This window comes from Zeus faber (assembly GCF_960531495.2).
Source record: "Zeus faber genome assembly, chromosome: 17".
Taxonomy (NCBI): domain Eukaryota; kingdom Metazoa; phylum Chordata; class Actinopteri; order Zeiformes; family Zeidae; genus Zeus; species Zeus faber.
The window spans coordinates 12,894,406-12,915,687 of record NC_137204.1 but is presented as its reverse complement, the minus strand read 5'-3'; the positions used below and the strand labels follow the sequence as shown (position 1 = coordinate 12,915,687).

General features: G+C 40.8%; 1 protein-coding gene across 5 annotated transcripts; it reads left to right on the top strand.

The window, feature by feature from the left end:
• The first annotated feature begins 437 nt into the window (after positions 1 to 437).
• On the top strand, positions 438 to 21,087 carry lrsam1 (leucine rich repeat and sterile alpha motif containing 1). 5 transcript variants are annotated; one of them, XM_080018228.1, is made up of 26 exons: positions 454 to 552; positions 710 to 803; positions 958 to 1,115; positions 1,952 to 2,008; positions 3,135 to 3,179; positions 3,510 to 3,587; positions 4,857 to 4,925; positions 5,020 to 5,104; positions 5,389 to 5,510; positions 5,616 to 5,706; positions 5,966 to 6,075; positions 7,140 to 7,169; positions 9,763 to 9,885; positions 9,973 to 10,112; positions 10,229 to 10,273; positions 10,479 to 10,549; positions 10,772 to 10,871; positions 11,009 to 11,096; positions 12,058 to 12,132; positions 12,874 to 12,954; positions 14,091 to 14,186; positions 14,663 to 14,761; positions 14,950 to 15,081; positions 17,700 to 17,775; positions 17,868 to 18,067; positions 18,810 to 21,087. In XM_080018228.1, exons 3-26 carry the CDS (start codon positions 1,044 to 1,046, stop codon positions 18,930 to 18,932), a joined length of 2,208 nt encoding a protein of 735 aa, XP_079874354.1. In that variant the 5' UTR covers positions 454 to 552; positions 710 to 803; positions 958 to 1,043; the 3' UTR covers positions 18,933 to 21,087. The 5 variants fall into 5 exon arrangements, with proteins under 5 accessions (XP_079874357.1, XP_079874355.1, XP_079874354.1 ...); XM_080018227.1 differs by having other exon boundaries at positions 934 to 1,115; XM_080018231.1 differs by lacking the exon at positions 710 to 803 and having other exon boundaries at positions 438 to 552.
• The last annotated feature ends 195 nt before the right edge of the window (positions 21,088 to 21,282 follow it).

Genomic DNA, 21,282 nt, shown 5'->3' with positions numbered 1-21,282 from the left:
ACTGCCTTTATGGGTTGTATTGTCCCTTTAAAGATATGTCAACTGGTGAAAAAGGGGGACTGGGTGAGCCATAACCTTTGAAATATAACCCTCATGAATGAGCCCAAGTCATTTTGAGGGAGTAACAACCTCTCATTCGCGAGGTTGGAGCTGCATTCACTTTTTTGGCAAGTTGCAAATGCATTTGACGGGGTCGTATTGGCCCTTGAAATGTATTTCAACAGGTAAAGAGGGCAGCATTGGTTATACTTTCTAGCGCACAGAGCAGGTAAAATAATGCAGTAGAAGCGACTGGGTGGGCTATGATCTTTAAAATATAACCCACATGAATTTAACCCAGTCATTTTGCGGCGGACACGAGCCGGAAGAGACGCCGCTTCAACAGGCTGCGGCGCGCGTTCCCGCGGACGGAAATCGTTTTTTTTTCGTCAGACGAGGCACTTTCTGCCGCGACACCGGTCCTGGACCGCGGTGTGGTGGGGATTGGGCAGGATCTTCGCGTACGTTACGTCGAATTAGGACTACACGGACACAAGCCGGGGCCGAGCCACCGTATGTTCTCGTTTAAAACAAAGAATATAAATATATATATATATATATATTAATCATGTCGTCGCTGAATCCAATCGGCGAGTGAACGTCCGAACGTCGCATGTTTGACGACACAGCATCGTACGAGGACTTTCCTTTGTATGTCATTAATAACTAGAACGAACCACCCGGAGCCGCCGGTTCTCTCCTCGCCGAGGACGACCGAGAGCGCGTTGTTGTTCCGGCTTCGTTGGCTCGTCGTTGGCTAGCCGGTTAGCGTACTCTCGTCGAGGGCCCGGTGGGGTTTGTTGTTGTTGTTGTTGTTGTTGTTGTTGTTGTTGTTGTTGTTGTTGTTGTTGTTGTGTGCGCGGCCAACTCCCCCCCCCCCCCGAGTCTTGACAGCCCGCTGTGGTTCTCGCTGCTCAGTCTCCATGACACGCCGACCGACCCGCGAGCATCCGCGCGTCCGCTAGGAGCAGAGCCAGGGAGGGTCTACCGGGAAGGCGTCCGCCATGCCTCTGTTCTTCAGGAAGAGGAAACCCAGCGAGGACTCCAAGAAGCGTCTGGAGTATCAGCTCTGTCTGGTAAACGCCTCGGTTTGCCTTGTGCGTGTGTTGCGTCTGTGTCTGTGCCTGTACCCCACAGCTAACAAATAGAAAGCGATACACGAAGAAACCTCACCCTTGAATGTTAGGCTATTTAGTTATAGCATTTCTTCTTTTTTTTTTTTTATATTGTATTATTTATTATTATTATTTCCGTTATTGTTTATTATTAGGTTTAGTTTACCGGTATATTGGCAATTTGTTCTTATTTGCGACAGTTAACGGTTATTGTGTATTTTCAAAATTTTCCATATGCATTTTTAAATTTCTTTATTATATATTTCTTTATTATTATTATTATTATTATTATTATTATTATTATTTGGCCTATTGTGTTGATGTAAGCTGAGGTCCTCATGACCTTCGGTGATGAATTGAGTATCCATCTGATAAGATGACACTTTATTAATCCCCAGAGGGAAATTCAGGCGTGAGAGCAGCAACACGACGGTGCAGTCAGAAAAGAGATATGAATTAAAATGAGATAAGAACTAACAGATATGTACACTCTATTTATGTAGACAGTAAACTAGTGAGTGATCCCAATATGGGCAAGTAGCAGTGAGTCTACGGCGAGTACAAGTAGAGAGGGGACCCATCCACTATCGGTATGGGCACATACTGTGCTTATCAGAATCAGAGCGGAACTGAAGTAAGTGGATCGGCGCATCTCTAAGTACAAGTTATAGTATTGTATTGCGGCATCGCTAATAAAAGTGGCAGACCGCCAAGTGGTATGGGAATGTTTGTGTCTTTTGTCTGTTTGTTCGAGATCATCTTCCGCATAATAACAGTGAATCTTTATTGCTTGACAGTCCAAGGAGGCAGGTGCTGACGATATTCTGGACATCTCTGCATGTGAGCTGTCAGAGGTATAGTGTCCTTTTATTGACTCAACTGCTTATGATGACTGACAGTGTTGCATTGATTGATTGATTGAACACAGTCTGAACCCCCCCCCCAAAATAAATAAATAAATAATTCAGCTGAAAAAGGGTTAGCTATCTAAAGTGCCATAACAACATTTGACAACTGAAATAATTTAACAGATACATTGTGGATCTTCTGTTCCAGTAGAACAGTACTTAGGTCAGTTAATCTGTAAATCTGGCAGCCGCCCACGTGCCTGCATGTTCCATGATTTGCCATTCCTACTAGTAATTAGACATACATGTATAGTTAACAGTATGTTACAAAACATAAATTCTGGGACAACTACATTCTGTGTCCTACCTTGTAGTCAATTTAACTTTATAGTTTTAGTTTTTTTTGTCCGTAGCTCTGTTAAAGTTACTGGGTTGTGCCAAATCCACGTGAAACTGTTTAACTGTGCAGTAAAACAGTTTTTAATTGCTGTTACGGGTGTATACTGTCTTTGGTGTTATAAAAAAATAAATAAAAAATGCTTAGACCGTGTAATTTTTTACCGTAATAAAATTCTGAAAAGCACAAACAGCAAAAACTCGGCGGTTTGTATTTTGAAGGGCCTACGTCATTTGTAACTTACAAGGGACCCAATGGGAAAGATAGGGTTATGCGTCTACGGGCAAAATAGCCAGCAAATTGAATCAGAAAAATTCGATGAAGAAAGCCATGGAGGAGGACAGACAGATGTTGCCCCAAGGGTTGACTTGGATTTTCCTCATACTTGATAGGGCGCTCACTCTGGTCTCTATTTCGGACAGATAGGACGTGATGTTATTGGACTATGATGAAATCGAATCGTTTGTTTAGTTTTAACATATAGCGTCTCAGAAATGAAAATAAAAACGCTCGGCCAATAAGAACACATCCTTTCATGTCTGGCAAGGCAAGGCAAGGCAATGCAAAAAAAAAAAAGCCTGAGCGGTCGACTGCTATTGTCGGCAAGGTATTCAATTGACCTGTGCCATTTTGTTGTCTTTACCGATGTTCCTCTTCTGTAGAAATGCCTAGCTGGATTAATTGATTGTTATGACAAACAAGACAGAGGAAATGTATGATCCGTTTGTTCCTCAGGTGCCGTCCAGTGCCTTTTCTCTCTGCAGGGTGCTACAGAAGAAGGTATGCGTATGATTTGGAGACATACTAATTTTAAGATGATTTCAAATCAATATTCTGTCTCAGTTGTATTGTTTTATTTAGTGACTAGCCATATTACCCCCGATTTACCATGTTCTAATCACTCTGCTCTAATGGTCCATGAGCGATGTTCAGCAGAAGCAATGGATAAGATTGACACGTTTTCAAACATGACCTTAAATGTAGGAATCTTGAGTCGGTGGTGAAACTGTTGTGCTGGTGCATCTCCAGCAGTTATTTGTTTGTAGAATCAACGTTTGCGGTGTCATTTGCACATCACAACTTGCGTCGTAACTGTTTTGGGTCTCCTAGGTCCTCATTCTTCATGGAAATGCACTGAGGACTCTACTTCCAAAAGGATGTGAGATAAGCAGCCTTGCTACCCTGAAGGTATGGGTCATAAGACGAAATCTCAGATCATGGGGGGGGGGCGGCGGCAGTTGCACAATTATTGGCATCATGTTTTTAGATGTTCTCTGATTTAGAAGTTGGATTGTTGTTGTTTTGTAAACAAAATAAAGTTAAATAAACATGAACACATAAAAGTAGGGGTTTGGTGGTAGGGTTAGGGGTTAGTATCAAACATTCTTAGCATGCAAAGCCATGTTGCTTAATAGGGCAAACAATATTAGTTTTCACCTCAAGGAAGAACTAGCTGGACAATGCCAATAAAGTTACAGTCAATGTTTTTATTTTTTGTGTTTACCTTCAAATATATTTACACCAATACCTCCTTTTACCAAGTCCTTGTCATTAGATTTTAAAGGTCACATATTGTGAGAAGCTCACTTTTTCAGTGCTTGGGCACATTGTGAGACTTGGATAGGGGTTCAGGGATGAAGACAGAGACTTTTGGTGTTTTTTTTTTTTTAATTAAAACTCATAAACAGAAAGGCTCGCTGGCCAAAACGTGGACATAAAGTAATGTCGGATTAATCGGAATCGGGGTCCGTATGCCTTGCGATCTGGTCCGCGGGGACTTGTATCCAGCACCACATGATCCCCACTGCGAGACAAAACAGCACATCAGAAAACTCCCGGCCGGGTCCGACCGATCAGCGCAAATAAGGGTAATCAGGCGGACCCGGTACAGCTGTGCCGCGGTGGGAAGAAGCCAGCAGAACCTGCAGAACCGGGGCTTAACCACACCCCCCCCGTCTGCCACACACATACATTTGAGTCTCTGATGAGCCTGTTAACACGTAAACTAAAATAAGACAACTCAGACAATTTTTTTGTGGGCTGCCTTAGTCAGAAAACATGTGATTCAACAACCCATTCAGATTTGCCTCCCCCTCCTACGTCAAGTGGGGGATCATTAGAATTAGAACCGTCTGCCCGTCTGAGTATCTCCAGATGGGGAGGGCATTATTAACTAATAAAAACAGTGTGTTTTTATCGTAGATGTATTTAATTTATTTTTCTCTGTTTCCTTATTGAATGAAACAAAATAATCCCTGTGTGTACCACTTTCCCTTAAATTGCTCCAGTGACATTGTCATAGGATGCAAACCTGATTATGTTTTTGTATTTACTATAAGGTAATCATTTGTTTTGAATCCTTTAGACCATTTCAAGGCTCATTGACAGTTCAATGTAACCCCTACACCTAATAACATTTTGTTATGCCCCTATTCATTCCCTTATTTCCCTGTCCAGGTATTGGATCTCCATGAAAACCAGCTCACCTCGCTCCCAGAAGACATTGGAAAGCTAGCATCGCTTCAGGTAAAAACCATTACCGGTAATGCACTCCATGTAGCAATGGGGGGAAAAGAACCGTCGGTGATGAACCTTCTTTCGGTGCACATCTTTTTCCTAGGTTCTTAACGTGGAGAGGAACCAAATCAAGAAGTTGCCAGAATCGATAGGAGATCTGTGCCTTCTGCAGACGCTTAACGCAAAAGGTCTGGTGTGGGGCAAAGTGGTGCTCGGCACCACGGCTAAAAATGTTATCATGCGAGAATTTCCATATCGAGACATCAAGTCTTAATTTACTCAAAATTTACTATTTACTTTGCGCCCGATTTAGCCTGCCATTTAGACTTTGTAACCGTTTTGCATTTTATATGCCTCAAAATGTGGACTATAGCTCCCTCACTGCATGTAGCTGACATAGGACACAGTCTGAGCTTCACTTTCTTTTCCCACATTAACAGTGTGGGTTTCTAATAATTTTTTTTTTTGACAGGCAACTCTCTCAGGGAACTTCCATCGTCGGTGGGCTCTATGAGTAGCTTGCGGACCCTGGATTTAAGTGAAAACAACATCTGCCACCTACCTAAATCTCTCGCCTACATTAGAACTCTGGAGGTTTGTGTTGGCGGACGTACGTGAATAAATAATGACTCAATTAGACCGTTAACTTTGTGCTTCTGGGAATGTGTGCGTAATCGGAGTGTTCTGGCATGCTCGCAGAGCTTTACCCTCGATGCCGCCGCGATGTCCTATCCACCGGCGTCCGTGTGCACGGGTGGGACGGAGGACATCCAGCGTTTCCTGTGTTTGGGTGAGGCATTTTACGTGTTTTTCGCAAACCTCACATACGTATTTAATATATGTTAAACTGCTCTAGCTATTGCTGCAAGCTAGATGAGCAGTTCCCACGAGGGTGGAACTGAGCATTGTTTGGCTCTCATGCAAAGCTGATTCATTGCATGCTTTATACCTTTGGATGAAATAAGACTGTGGCACGTGGTATTTTATTTGATAGCTTGCAGAGGATTGTTGGCTACTTCTTAATCATTGATCTTTGTTTGGTTTGTTAGAGCTGGGAGAGGAATACTCCCCCCCGTCCCAGTATCTCTTGCCCGTGTTGGAAAGCGATTGCGGCAAGGCGCACAACGATGAAGTCGATGGGGCTGAGCAGATCTGGCAGGTAGGTGGGTCAAGCGCCGTCAGTGACCAGAAATGTTCCGTGTCTGAGTGCACGAGACGAAAGCCTGGTTTATGGTTGACTGCAAACAGACACCGCAAAAGCAAATGTTTAATGAAATGCTGCTGGTTTCTCTCTCCCGAAAAGTATTGATTAATTAATGATTAATTAATGGCGTTTACAAATAAAATGGAGGTCAATCTGAATTAATTCACATTTCAAGGGGAAAAACTAGGTGAGGTATAAAAGTCTTGTTGGTTTGTTGAGTGTAAGTACATGGTAGTTGTTGAAATGTCTCATCAGCATTTTCCGAGTTCTGGGTGGGTACAAGTAAAGCCTGGTTTATGCTTCTGCAAAGGTACACGTAAACAACTCTGTGGACCATATTTTGAGTTCTAAAGTTTGGAGAAAATAAAACAAAACAAAAACAGATATCCTCTGTTTTCTGGACATTGTTGTTTACTAAATGCGACACTGACCGTCAGTGGACCGGTTATGTTATGCGCAAAATCCGTACAGGTACGAAACAAAACAGCCACGTGAACGTCTCCGAACGACACCCAAACACGTTTGCTTACGCACAGGCGTTGAAGCATAATCCAGCCTTAAGCACGCCACATGTTGCTACGTGTGTGAGCATTTTATATGGTTGCCTATGACAACAAAGTACTGAATGGATTTTGGTAGTTTGTCTTTGACCTTTGTCCTCCAATAAATGAAAAGATTTTGGGGGAAAAAAAACAAAAGGAGATAATTATATACATATAAATTGCATAGAAAATTTTATATTGCGGAAAAATTAAAAGATGCAAAGGACAAAAAAAAACAATTTAAAGTTTGTTTAAATGTTCTTTTTTTATCCTTTGCATCTTTTAATTTTCTGCAATATAATATTTTTATGCAATATATACGTATATAATTATCTCCTTTTGGACAAACAAATCCCGCCTGTCACCATCCTTGGTTGATTTTCTTTTTCATATAAGGGGTCCTTGATTGAAAAAAATTGATGTTCCTGTTGATCATATGGGATAAATAACTAGGACTCTCGTTTTTTTCTATTGCAGAACAAATTCAATGACTATGAGAAGAGAAAGGTATGTTGCATCGACTGACACACTTGTTTGCCTATTGTTCATTACAATGCCACATTAGGGGGTAACAATGATTTTACCGCTGTCTAGAGAAGACCTCTTACAACACCGCTGCTGGCTGACCAAGTCTATTAGGATAGCTTGAGTTATATCTACATTATAATTGAGCACTAAAAGCTGCATGTTTCTCCTGCTTGTCACTAATGGCCCTGATGCACCACTCAACAAACCCTCCAATTCTCGACATTGTTAATGGAACGATCAGGGATGCAAACAACTTGCTTATTAGGGAATGCCGCTTTTTTCACGTCAGTTTGGGTGACTTGTGAATCGTCCAGATCTGAAGAGTTTTTGTTGGGGTCGGGCGGGCGGTTTTGGAGACCGAAGAATTCTACTCAAATGTCAGGACCTGTTGGGAGGAGTGGAAAAGTGTTCCAAGGAAGGACAACTGGTGAACCGGCAACAGGGTCATGGGCCAGGGGAGCAAAGTCTAGGCTGTCAGGTCCGATCCCACAGAAGAGCTACTGTAGCACAAATTGCCAAAAAAGTTAATACTGCTATGATAGAAAGGTGTCAGAACACACAGTGCATCACAGCTTGCTGCGTAGTCGGAGACTGGTCAGAGTTCACATGCAGATCCCTGTCCACCACCGAAAGCACCTACAATGGGAACGTGAGCGTCACAACTGGACCATGGAGCAATGGAAGAAGGTGGCCTGGTCTGATGAATCACATTTTTTTTCTACATCATGTGGATGGCTGGGGTTAGGATCCGATCGAGCATTTGGGATGTGCTGGAACAACAAGCCTGATCCATGGGGGCCCCACCTCACAACTTACCGGACTTAAAATTTCTGCTGCTTTCTGCTGCTTGGTGCCTCACTGGGGCAGCATGGGAGAGGACATGGTTGGACATTGTGGACATAATTGAACTACATGTTCTGTAGTTACCTACTCCCCAACATTTGAGTTGCAGTTATGTTGGTATGTATGTGTATTTGTAAGTAAGGCTCTTATTCTACTTAAGTCTGTCCCTTATTGATCTGAGTATATTAAATAGAAGTGACTATTTATGAAAGTATATAGCACAGGCCTTCGTCACAAGGTTACAAGATATTACGCTGTTGCATTTTTTTTTTGTCTTTGGGTAGCTCTCTTTTTTTCACGATATGTGTGTTTGCATCCCTGAATGACGTACAGTAATTGCATTCCTGACTCAAAATTTGACCCATTTTTTGAGGTCTGAGTTCGATCAATTATCGTTTTTTTTTTTGTTGTTGTTTTTATTTGGGAAATCATCTATTTTACGTTATTTTAGAATCTGACGGACAATGATATACAAAAATGTACAATCAAATTCAGCAGCATAGGACCATCAATGTCAATATCGTATCCATACTTTTACAAGTTTAAGAGTAAAACAAACTTGTCATGACTTTCAACAAACCTAATATACCTAAATAAGCCACTGAGGGGCAAACAGGTTTTCTGGGCTAAAAATAAAGCAACATCCAGTGTGCTGTATATATTTCTGTATATAGTTCGGCATACACTCAGGCTACTCACTATAGCATAGGAAGATAGCGCCATTGTCTATATTAAATTCAAGAATTTCGATTCAGCATTCTCCTACCCCTATACCTACGCTGATACAATGACACGGTCAAAAATTGTTTGCTTTCCGTTCCACACACCTGATTCTCTTCACCTTGAACTTCCTACATAAATGCCCCACCCTGTGTTCAATGTCAGAACTGCATTAGTATACACCAGACGTCACAATGACTAAACAATCTTTCCCACAAGAAGTGGGAATTGCCGGACAGGAAGTGGAAAATCATTGTCCATGACAGTTGATAGTGTGATATATCGCAGCCTTACAGTGTAAGGTAATAATGAATATAGGCTTACAGTTCCTTAGCTTTTTGCCACAATCTGACAAATGCTGTCGACAACCCCTCCAGTAGATATTCAAGTGAGCTGCAGTCCTTATACGGTCTCTTATCCTATTCCCCTCTTACACACACACCCACCGTCTTCTCCAGTAAGTTCACTTTATGAACGTTATAACACACCAATGGACGCAGATGTAGTTAAATGCATTTTTCTATTTAGTACTTAATTTAACAGTGATATGATGCGATGGATAAATTGTTTGAGTAAAATACAACTAAAACCCAAAGGGTATATTTTTTTCCCATTTCATTTTTTTTTGGTTAAATTATGATGGTGGTCGGTAGTTATGCGTCTCCTTGTTAAAGGTGCAAATCAAATTTCAACTTCTTAAATAATACCCTATTTCGATAATTTCACTGAATTATAATAATTATTACAAACATAGATACTTCTCAAGATATCCTATACAGTAAAGGTTTTTGTTTTGTTTTTAATAGTTTTTTTTATTTTTTTATTTTTTTTTACTTCTGGACATCCTGACTATGTGTAGAGGATTGAAGTAGTGGCTCAATTTATTATGATTTGAAGATCGCTCAGCACCTGCGCTCTCTGTAGGAGGAGATGCAGAAAGCCCTCTTACACACACACACACACACACACACACACTTGTATAGGACACGCTAATCCCTCTCCGCCCCAGGATCAGAAGCAGCAGGAGAAGCTGGCCTTTGAGCGGCAATTGGAAGAGAGGCAGAGGGAGCACGCCCAGCTACTTCTGATGAACAACTCTCACAAGGAAAACATCCTCCACTCAGTCCGACTGGTACGTCGTGCTCTCGCCGTCCCATCCTTCTCATTTAACGTTAAATAACATTCAATAATCCCGTTTCACACCACCGCGTATCTGCAGGAGCAGGAACGTATGGAGCAAGGCTTGTCTCAGCAACAGAGGGTCCAGGAGGCCGAGAGGCTGATGATCCTGGGGCGGGTCCGACAGGCCGAAGACAATGTCAGCAATCGCATTCGAAACCTGCTCATAGCCAACAACCGGTAAGTAGGGGCTTTTTGTTTCGGATGTTCTGAGTCGATATCTACGGAATATGTCATGGCCAGAATCCACATTTAATTTAATGAATGAAGAAAAATGTATTTATTCATCCACTCAGGCAGAAAAAGAGTGCAGAGTTTCTTCAAGCCTTGGAAGAAGAACGGTGAGTACACCATTTTATTATCAAATTCAAAACGATTTAGAATCATGTTCATGGCACCATGCACACACATCTCTCAACATAACAAGCCTAATTTAAAGAAATAATGTGTTTTATATGACGAATAGGATAAACAAGATATAAAAATCGAATCAAATCAAATCTGTAGGTGTGACATTTTTTTATTTAATTTTTTTCTCCCCAACAGGATTCGTATGGAGCATCTGACTGCCATCACACAGGAAGAAGCCAACTCTCTGAGAAAGAGGGAAGTGGCAGGTCAGTGGTCTGGAGACTTGAATGTATATGTATATTTCACTTTTTTGTTTTTGCAATTAGTTTACATCTTAAATTTGAACTGAGGGCGTGAGGATTTATTTAGTATTTTAGATTTTAAACACTCTGCACAGGTAATGCATATCTGCTCACTGCTGCTGGTACTAGGACGGATTAAATGCACAGGATGAGGATGAATTAAGTTCTTCTTCTTCACTTCCTCAGTGGCTATGCAGAAGATGTTGTCAGATAGTTATTCCCTGAGTATTCTTCAGGAGGCAAGTGATTACCGCAGGAAGAGTCTGGTCACTGAGGCCTGCAGGAGGTAGGAAACATGCCTCAATGCCAAAGTTTTGATCGCCGCTTTTTATTGAGTGAGTTGAAAATAAAAATAAGTCAGAGCAGTAAGGGATTTGGGCTCGAATTCTTTTGCTTTACGCCCCTCGCCCCTTTTTCTTTTAGTCTGGAGAGTTTAGACAAGAGGTTTGACCATGTGCTCACCCTTCAACTGCTAGACAAGACCAAAGCCATCGGCCACATCATACAGGAGGTACAGTCTCTCTTTCTCTCTCTCTCTCTCTCTGTGTCTGTGTCTGTGTCTGTGTCTGTGTCTGTGTCTGTGTCTGTGTCTGTGTCTGTGTCTGTGTGTGTGTGTGTGTGTGTGTGTGTGTGTGTGTGTGTGTGTCTGTGTCTGTGTCTGTGTCTGTGTCTGTGTCTGTGTCTGTGTCTGTGTGTGTGTGTGTGTGTGGACATCCATACGAAGTTCAGATTATATTCCGCACAAGGTGTTTATCTTTGGCAATATTACAACTGTCCTGTAGACACCATCGAATATGATAATATTTTTGGGTGAATATTGCGATAACCAAAAATCCCAGACGATAGAAATACACAATACAAAACAAGGGTCATATCAGACAGACTTCTGTTCTATATTTTCAGCTGATGAATGAGCTGTGCAAGCTGGGTTGGTTGAAGGAATCGAAATAATGTACATAACACATTTACACCTTATTCAAAATATCACCTGATTCTGGTTACTCACTTTATTTGAATTGATGTGTGCGTGTAAACATTCTCTCCACCTTCTTCTCCAGTTGGTTTACTTCATGAACAATAAAACACACTAATGGATGCAGATGTAGTTAATTAAAAAAATATATTTTATATTTCATTTCAAAGGGATATGATGTGATGTATAAATCGTTTGAGTGCAACACAACTATCTAGTAGTATTTATGCATCTCCTTGTTAAAGGTGCTACTCAAATGTCAACTTCTTATATATAATACTATATTTAGATAATTTCACTGAATTATAATAATTATTTCAGATACTGCTCTAGAGATCATTTTCAGTAAAGTTACTTTTTTATATATATATTTTTTTTATTTTGTTTTTTTACTTCTGGACATCCTGACTATGGGTGGAAGATTTAGGTAGTGGTTCAATTTATTACGATTTGAAGATTGGACGGTAGTCGCGCTCTCACACATTTGCATTTTCTGTAGGAGGAGATGCAGAAAGCCGCCTTCCAGGCTCTACAGCTGCAGAAGGACAGCGTCCATGGCTACATCCGTAATCAGGTTTGTGAGGCGGAGGGACATCAGTCCAGGCAAACAAGTTTTCATGTTTGAATACGACACTCAAAACCGCTAACTGGAATTCACCAAATGTTGACCAAATGAGGAGCGAAATACAGCTGTGAAAAAAAAACCCACTATCTGGTATCTGCCTCACACCCAGAGTGTGGCCTCTTACATTACTGAATTGAGGAGTCTGTCCTCAATCTAGAACCTTTGCATTCATAAAGTCACGAAGAGACCCGACCTCTTTTGGATTTGCTCCACTTAAATTTTCTCCAACTATTAATTAAAAAATGCTCTTTTTTTCCCCCCAAAAAACGTTACTAATAAATGAGATATTCTGATAAAGTTGTGCATGAATTTTACAGATTAAACAAGTATTTCAATTTAATTTGCCAGGAAGGCTTAAGATGCTTTGTTTTGTGGAAGCGTCCAAATATCCAGCATACTTATCTACGGTTACCATAAACAAATAAAATTAAACTTACACGAGAAATCTTGCGTAGCGAGTCGCATTTTATGACCAGATAATGAAAGGGGGCAAAAGCTGTATCACCATCCATTTTACAATTCTTCTTTTTTTCCATCTTGGCTTTAATTTGATATTTATTTGCACACACTAAAAAAAACAATAATTTTGCCTAACAAAACATTCCTAACTGCCATGGTTTGACTTCCCATTCATCGGTCACCTGCCTGATCCCTGTCAGCTTCATGTTCTTTTATCTCCATTGTCTCCAGATAAAGCTCATAGAGGGTGAGTTAATGCAGTTGACTAAGCTGGAGGTTAAAAGGCGTAACCTGGACATTGAGAACCTGCAGGTTGGTACCAACGCATTTGTTCCGTCTCTGCCCACCTTCGTTTTTCGTTCTTCCTTGGTTATGCCGGTTTTCCTTTTGTCCTCTCCATGCCATTGCACCATGGGGAATATTACACAGTTGAAGAAAATAAATAGGAAAAACTATTATATTGATTAATCCAAACAAATAAAACATAATAAAAAATAAATAAATAAAACCCTTATCTTGAAAGGAAAACCCTTAAATTAAGTAATTTTTGATTGGTCGGCATGCTTATTGATAAGTAGTGCTATTTAGCTTACAGTGAATTTACCAAAAATATTATATATGTTTCTTAGTTGATGTAATTATTTTATTATGGAGTATTTCATGCAACCTGCACTGCCATCACTACAAAAATCATTAAAAAAACCATGGCGTCATTATTATTATTTTTTTAGCGAGCGGGAAGGAGGGAGGGTATTTGTAAAAGTAGAGTCGGTTTGCTGCAGTGATTTTTTTTTTTTTTTTTTTTATTGTTTTGGGGATCATTTTTTATTTTTATATATTTTTTGGGCACTGTATTCCAGTGTATTAGATTTACAAAACTGTATTTGAATCAAAATCAGGCAAAAAGTGGAGGAATGAATACCCTTTCATTAGAGCTTTTGAGCATCTGCGATCGTCTCTTGAGCATCGTCCTCAAATGCAAATTACTCAATTACTTTTTTACGTCTTTTTGGAAAAACCTGTGTTTGGAGGAGAGGTCGCTGCGGCAACGCTGACTGCGCTGATGTTGACCATCTCCATGTGTTGTTTTCCTTTGTTTTTGTGGGGTTTTTTTTCCGGTTATTGCGCCACTAACTGTGTTCCAATACCAGTTTTTGATAGACTTTTCCACACCTGCTATTGCACGGAAGCGTTCAATAAGTTATCCAGTTCGGTAGCAATGGTATGTTACTTAATGCACATGTATATTTTGATAACTATTCTCAATTCTCTTGATATCATCAATATAAAAAAAGATAAGAAATGTTGGCGTGTATTTATGTATTTAAATAAATATTTTTTATTTTTAATAGAAATCTCGTTTGTTTGTTTGTCTATTTATTTATTTATTTATCTATTTATTTATTTATTTATTTATTTATTTATGTGCTTGTGTATGTCGTGCGCAGGAGGTCCTTGTGGAGCAGCGCTCTGCATTAAGCGACATGCTGCAGCAGCTGTTCAAGCAGAAGGACCAGAGAGAATTGGAGCTTCGTCAGGTTTTGGTGAGGCGCCAGCGATGCTTTCCAGACTGTTTTTTTTTTTTTTTTAAAGGAGAATAGTATAATTACCATAGTTGGCAGGGTGGTAAACTAATGCAGAGGTGCCAGACCCTACAGAAATCCCTATCTTGTTACCTTGGAACCTGCTCTAGTGGTGTCCAGAGCAGAGAACACCAATGAGCATGAGATTAGTGCCCTTGCTATTAATCGCAATACAGTTCCTTTGCTGTTGTTCTAAAAAGTGGGACTTAAAAGCGAGACCAAGTAAAATAATTTTTGCCATGATGGTAATATACAGTATATAGGGGAAACACTGCTCCAATCTGAATCCTGGCCAAATATGGATGGCATTTCTTTTCTTTTTTTTTTTTTCTTTTTACTACAGATTTCCCTCGGGCGACTGGATTACCAACACAGTTAAAAAGGCTGTGTTTTTATTTGTGCATATGCGTGAATGTGCATTTGTTTGGGTCTTTCAGGCCGAGATGGAGCTCAAAGCAGAATCCAACCACCAGAACTACTGGATGATTCAGTACCAGAGGCTGCTGGATGCAAAGCCGCTATCGCTGCGAATGCAAGTACGTTGGAGCAGCCTATATGAAAGATACTTTAGTATAAAAAATTATACTTAATTATATTATTATATATAATGAAACAACAACTCCCCACTAGCGATCAACGTGTATGAAGTGTGTGTACAGTGATGTGAGCATCTCTTTCCTATTGTGTCTTTTTCTGCCTTTCATCTGCATGTTGCCTGGATCAGGAAGCGGGCCTGGAGAAAGAGTTGGTCAACCTGCTGTGTAAACTGTCCGCTCAGCACTACATGCCCGTCTTGGCCCACCACAGGGTGACAATCAAGGCATTGCTGAACATGAACGCCTCTGACCTCAACAAGGTTCGTTAAGTATCATGCCATAATAAGTGAATTAAAATTCATTCATCAAAAATCTATATACATCATATACACGGAAAACTGCAGAGTTTCCGTCAGAAAAAATTGTTGTCCTGGAAGATGTGTGATTTGATGTCCTGGGCAAATGGGAGAGATTCTGGTCAAATATTATCTGTGTTTATTGAGCTTGAAAACAGTTGATAGGCAAGTTATGTAAAGAATGAAATCGTGAAGGCATGTAGATTTATAATATTTTTTATTGAATATTCAAAATAAAATAAGTCCCGTCAGTTCATGCCATTTAAAAAAAAATAAAAAAATAATGAATATTGCAGATATTGTAACTTGAAATCAAATAGTTTCCGTTTGTGATAAATAAGTAACAAGCTTTAATTAGCATTTCACTTCAATCGATTTTGATAATTTCTAAAACAAAATAAATGTGGCTAGTAGGCCCAAATAAATAAGAACGTTTGTGGTGTTGTCCTTCTTCGTTGGCATGTCTCGTTGACATATTTTACAACACAATGGATTTTACCATCAGCTTTGGGTCAAATGTAAATATCCCAAAGAAAACGGCAAACTATGGATGTATGTGGCACTGTTGTAATCGAAACATCCTGTTTCTGCTTCTCCTCAGATATTCGCAGAATTTTTATCGAAATGATCAACTCTATTTTATTTTGACATCGGGCAAAAAATATGGTGATTTGTTTTATTGTTATTGTTTTATCACCCACTAATTGAAATTGTGCTGAGAGGGAATTATTTTCACTGGACTATTATGACCGGAGAGATTTAAATATGTCAGACTTGTCAGATATGTCAGATTTCCCCGGTCAAAAAACGGTAATTGCAGGATAACGGAAACTCTGCTACTGTGTAGTGGTCTTGGTCAAATTCTGCATAACCAAAAAGAAGAAATGTACGTTGCTAGGATTTCTTTAGTTTCAGTTATTATTGGTCAAATACATTATCAATTACAATGTACACTCACTTAACACTCTATTAGGAACACTATACAAGTACCGGGTAGGGTTTCCATTTGCTCTCAAAACAGCCTCAATTCTTCTTGGCATGGATTCCACAAGATGTTGGAAACATTCCTTTGAGATTCTGGTCCATTTTGACATGATCCTACATCCTTCAGATTTGTCAGCTGCAGATTTGTCAGCTGCACGTTCATGCTGCAAATCTCCTGTTCTATTACATTCCAAAGGTGTTCTATTGGATAGAGATCCAGTGACTGGGAAGGCCACCGAAGAACATGGGACTCATTGTCATGTTCATGAAACAAGTTTGAGACTTTTCTTTTGTGACGGTGCATTACCATGTTGGAAGTAGCCATTAGAAGACAGGTAAACTGTGGCCATTAAGGGATGCACATGGTCGACAACAATACTCAAATAGGCTGTGGCATTCAAGCGATGATTGATTGGTATAAACAGGCCCAAAATGTGCCAAAAAAAAAAAATCCCCACACCATTACACCACCACCAGCCTGGCCTATTGACACAAGACAGGTTGTGTCCATGGATTCATTCCGTTGGCGCCAAATTCCGACCCTACCATCTGTGCGCCTCACCAGAAATCAAGTTTCATCAGACCAGGCTACGTTTTTCCAGTCTTCGACTGTCTAGTTTTGGTGAGCCTGTTCCCACTGCAGCCTCAGCTTTGTGTTCTTGGCTGACAGAAGTGCAACCCGACGTGGTCGTCTGCTGTTGTAGCCCATCCGCCTCAAGGTTCCACGGGTTGTGCATCCTGAGATGTTTGGCTGCTCACCACAATTGTACAGAGTGGTTATCTGAGTAACCCTAGCCTTTATTACAGCTTGCACCACTCCATTCTCCGTTGACCTCTCTCATCAACAAGACGTTTCCGTCCGCAGAACTGCTTCTCGCTGAATGCTTTTTGTTTTTCAGGCCACTCTGAGTAAACTGTAGAGACTGTTGTGCATTAAAAAACCCAGAGATCAGCAGTTACCGAAATACTCAAACCAGCCCGTCTGTCACCAACAATTATGCCACGGTCGAAAACCCTGAAATCACATTTTTTCTCCGTTCTGATGGTTGCTGTGAACATTAACTGAAGCCGCTGACCCCTGTCTGCATGATTTTATGCATTGCAGTGCTGCCACATGATTAGCTGAGTAGATAATTGCATTAGGTGTACAGGTGTTCCTAATAAAGTGCTCAGTGAGTGTATTACCCACGCTGATTATTTTATATCTAGTATATACAGTAGTAGTTACTCCAAAAGGCACCTAGAAGCGAATTCAAGCCCCTTGTGAGTGGATGTGATTAAACGTCTTTCCACAAGTTGCCAAAGGATCCTATATCCAAGGCTGAATGGTTGACGTTTTTGGGGACAGTTTGACACCGATGTGCTCCCTTCGTGGAGGGGGCCGCATTCATTAATTAAGGACAGGAAAAAAAAGAATGGTTTCGGGGTCCCATTATATATATCTATATCAAAATATGTAAGCAAATAAATGTTTACGTCCTTAATGACTGTCGGCTATATATTGGAAAGCTTATAGATGCAAATACATCTTTCTGGGGGGATTTTCTCAGATAGATGGGCTAACTGTTGTTGTTCTTTTTGTTTCCTTTGTCCCCCAGCTTGGTGTCACGGAAGTGGGCATCCAGAGAGCTCTTCTGAGTTGTGCCAGGGACCACCCCTCCAACTCCTCTGAAGGTACATTCCTCACTTTTCAGGACACTTTTCAATTATATATTCAAATATTCAAATTGTCTATGACATGTGTCATCTTTCCTCTCATTCCTCAGCGGCTTGTAAGGCACCTCAACCGGAGGCGGAAGAGGAGGTGACTCTGCCATCAGCACCACTGGCCCAATCCCCTGTGCAATCTATCTCCACCGAGATCCTCAGCCTCCCGCTCACTCCAGGGTCCCCTGTCACCCCCGCGGCCTCCAGCCCCGTGGAGGGGCCAGGCGGCTCCGAATGCGTGGTCTGCATGGAGACTGGGGTGAGACGCTCATTTAAGTAACGCCCTCGGAACAGCACACATCCACGTGTTGCATACTGTCAGCAAAAAAAAATGCTGAAAGAGATAATGAAGCCGATTTCGGCCCTGATTCCCCCCCTTTCTGACAATCGTGAGTAAGTCACGATATATTTATTTATCTATTTGTTTATTTATTTATTTATTTATTTATTTTTATGATATCCAATCGGGAGCCAAGCTGACTGAAACGGAAGAAGTCATAAACACAAAAGCAGCCATGGCAGCAAATGCGAACGCTGCCAACTGTAAAGCAACATGTTCACGCCGTCTCCATGACTTCATCCATTGGTTTATCTTTGTTTAGTGTGCAAAAAGAAAAGTGCAAAAAAAATAGCATAGCTAGTTCTAGCCGATCGCCCGCCATGTCTGTTTACTCAAAAGTCACATTGGATTGCGCGGGATTTGCGGTTTCGAAAGTTGGGTCTCTTGTAATCTTGCGTAACTACACCCGTGTTGAATTTTGTGTGGCTTTGTGAGATCAGTACTCTGGTTGTTGGTGAATGGAATCTGTTAGTGTGTAGTGTTGTTCGGGTAAATCGTTGCTTTCCACACGCTAGAGGAACAAAAGCGTTAAATGTATCATCGTTATGTGTGGGGTCTCTCACATTTTCAGGATGTCTAGATTGTAAAAATCTAGTAGTGTGGACCAGGCTTTGCATTGAAATTCCTGTTACTCACAAGCTCTTCTTTTCTCCCCCCTCAGGCTCAAATAATTTTCCTGCCATGTGGTCACGTGTGCTGCTGTCCTGTTTGCAGTGAAGCTCTGCAGGGCTGTCCCCTGTGCCGCAGCAACATATCCCAACGCATACGCATCTACCAAAGTTAGATCAACTCGGCTCCTCGTCATCACAGATTTTGCATGATCGTACCTGAGCGCTGTAGTCTAACGTAGCTCACACATAGTAGGTACTATATCCATTTAAAAAGAAACATATGTGATTGAAACTGTTTATATATTCCTTTCGCGCTCTCAGTCACTGCAAACCCATGAAATATTCCCCTCTACAAACTTTTGTGTTTTTATCAAAATGTTTTAGTGATGTCATGCACTTATAGTTATGTATCATATGAACTAAAGGGATGAAATCATACGCGGTTCGGCTCACTATTGACTGTTCAACATCGTAGGCCGCGTTTACGCCCAAAGTACTTGGAATGTTTAGTCCCAGGAACTTTTTTTCAGGAACCGAAAGGTTCCATCAGCCAGTTGTCTGCGTTTCCACCATGGTCTAAAGACCCGCGAAGATTATGCGAATTTGTCTGCTGACGTACGACTATAGAACAAACTGCTCTACTCCAGTCCAGTAGGTGCCGGTAATGAAGAAGTCTACACCAACAAGAAGAATTAAATGGATAAAGAAAGAGAACTGTCTTTCTTTATCCATGTCATTCTTCTGTCCATGTTTTACTGTCAAAATAGATATTCACTCTCCCAAGCAAGATTATATTATCAAGTTTGAAACATATTCAAAAACATGAGTTCACACACAGGGAATAGGAGGAGGGCAAAATCTTACTGGCTACAGTATACGCACCATACATTGGTGTGTGTGTGTGTGTGTGTGTGTGTGTGTGTGTGTGTGTGTGTGTGTGTGTGTGTGTGTGTGTGTGTGTGTGTGTGTGTGTGTGTGTGTGTGTGTGTGTGTGTGTGTGTGTGTAAATATATATATATACAGACACTTGGTCGTTTATTAATTTTCTGTTTTTTATTATCCAAAAAACGGCTTTTTCAGGGTTTTTTTTAATACAAATGGAACATTTTTAGAGCAAAAAAAAAAGGACATACAGTCAGTTTGTTGATGCAGACTTTTAAAAGTGGTGTCTGAAATAAAATGCTGCGAGTACTCGACCGCTCAGAAATGTCCCACCCCAAAACTTCCTGGACTTTTTAAAAGTACTACTTCCCGAGCAGGGACTTTTTGGTTTCTTGGACTTTGTCCCTGGAACTGAATGTGGGCCCTGGTCCATGCGGTGGAAACGCACTGAGCTCCTCCAAAGGTTCCTAGTTCCTGGGGAAATCCTCCTGTGGTGGAAACGCGGCTTAAGTGCATAATGGATCTGTGCCTTTTTTTTGTTTGGAATTGTCTATATTTGGCAATGTTGTATTATAGTCTTTCTCTGTCGTCAGCAATTTTAATGGTTTGGCAAACATATGCAATTCAACACCGAGGTGCCATTCAGGGCGTCAAGTAATCATACTGTCTTTCACTGAATCACTGACACAACTGCTGTTTAACTGCTCTATCACTATATCTATTTATAAAGTGATAAATAACTTATGTTATTTATTCCTAAGTCTCATACAGTCAACTCTCCTTCATCATCATTCATCTGATATTTGAAAGAGTAATGGGTCATTAATCATAATTTATTTTCTAATTTCACATCTGACATTGGTTTACCATCATCCATCTTTCTAAAAACCTTTCTCAATAACTTCCAAATATTGCCGCTTTTGATATGCATATCCATGTATGCCTACTAATACTGATCACGGTAACTAGCTTTTAGCTAGCACCACTGTTCTATGGTCCTTTCTCAATACCACGTACGCACAGTCCGGACTTGCGGACTTGGTAGTTCAGACTTGGCAAGTTCGACTACAGAGTACAGACTCCCGGGGACCATTACCATTACCACTGCTTCATGCGAAATGCATTCTGGGATACTTGGCTGCCCCAAGTCCACACAAGTCCCCACCGATGCATCCTCGATAAAACGGGCGGAGCAAGTCCACATCCGGGCATTTGGACTGGACGTGGCTTGACGTGGACTTTGAATTGGAACAGTACTTGGGCTGCGACTGATGACGTTTCACAAGTCCACAAGAACACAAGTACAGACAAGAACGCAGCTTGAGAAAGGCCTTATGTCTCTGCTCCAAGTTTTCTTATTCAAATGTCTTGCTTCCTGTGATTTATTTCATATCAACAAACCGTTATGAAGTGTAAATATATATAAATGTCAAGTCATAGTATGGATATACAAGTGTTTGTTATTTTTTTTGTGCACAATGTGATTATCTCAGACATTACGCCGTGCTGTAAAGGTTGATTGCACATGTTACAATGTTTTTAAAAGGTAAAAAAAAAAAACAAAACATAAGACCGGTAACTTACACCTCATCTTCGGCTCATCGGTGGACGAGCAAGTGCGGGTGATTTTAAGGCCGTTTG

What these genes read in the sequence shown, in the direction of transcription:
- lrsam1 (XM_080018231.1), top strand. Translation starts at nt 1,044, where the DNA reads ATGCCTCTGTTCTTCAGGAAGAGGAAACCCAGCGAGGACTCCAAGAAG. An exon ending in CAAGCCTTGGAAGAAGAACG is followed by an intron (nt 10,274 to 10,478) that starts GTGAGTACACCA and finishes TCTCCCCAACAG; the next exon opens with GATTCGTATGGAGCATCTGA. An exon ending in CGCTATCGCTGCGAATGCAA is followed by an intron (nt 14,762 to 14,949) that starts GTACGTTGGAGC and finishes TGCCTGGATCAG; the next exon opens with GAAGCGGGCCTGGAGAAAGA.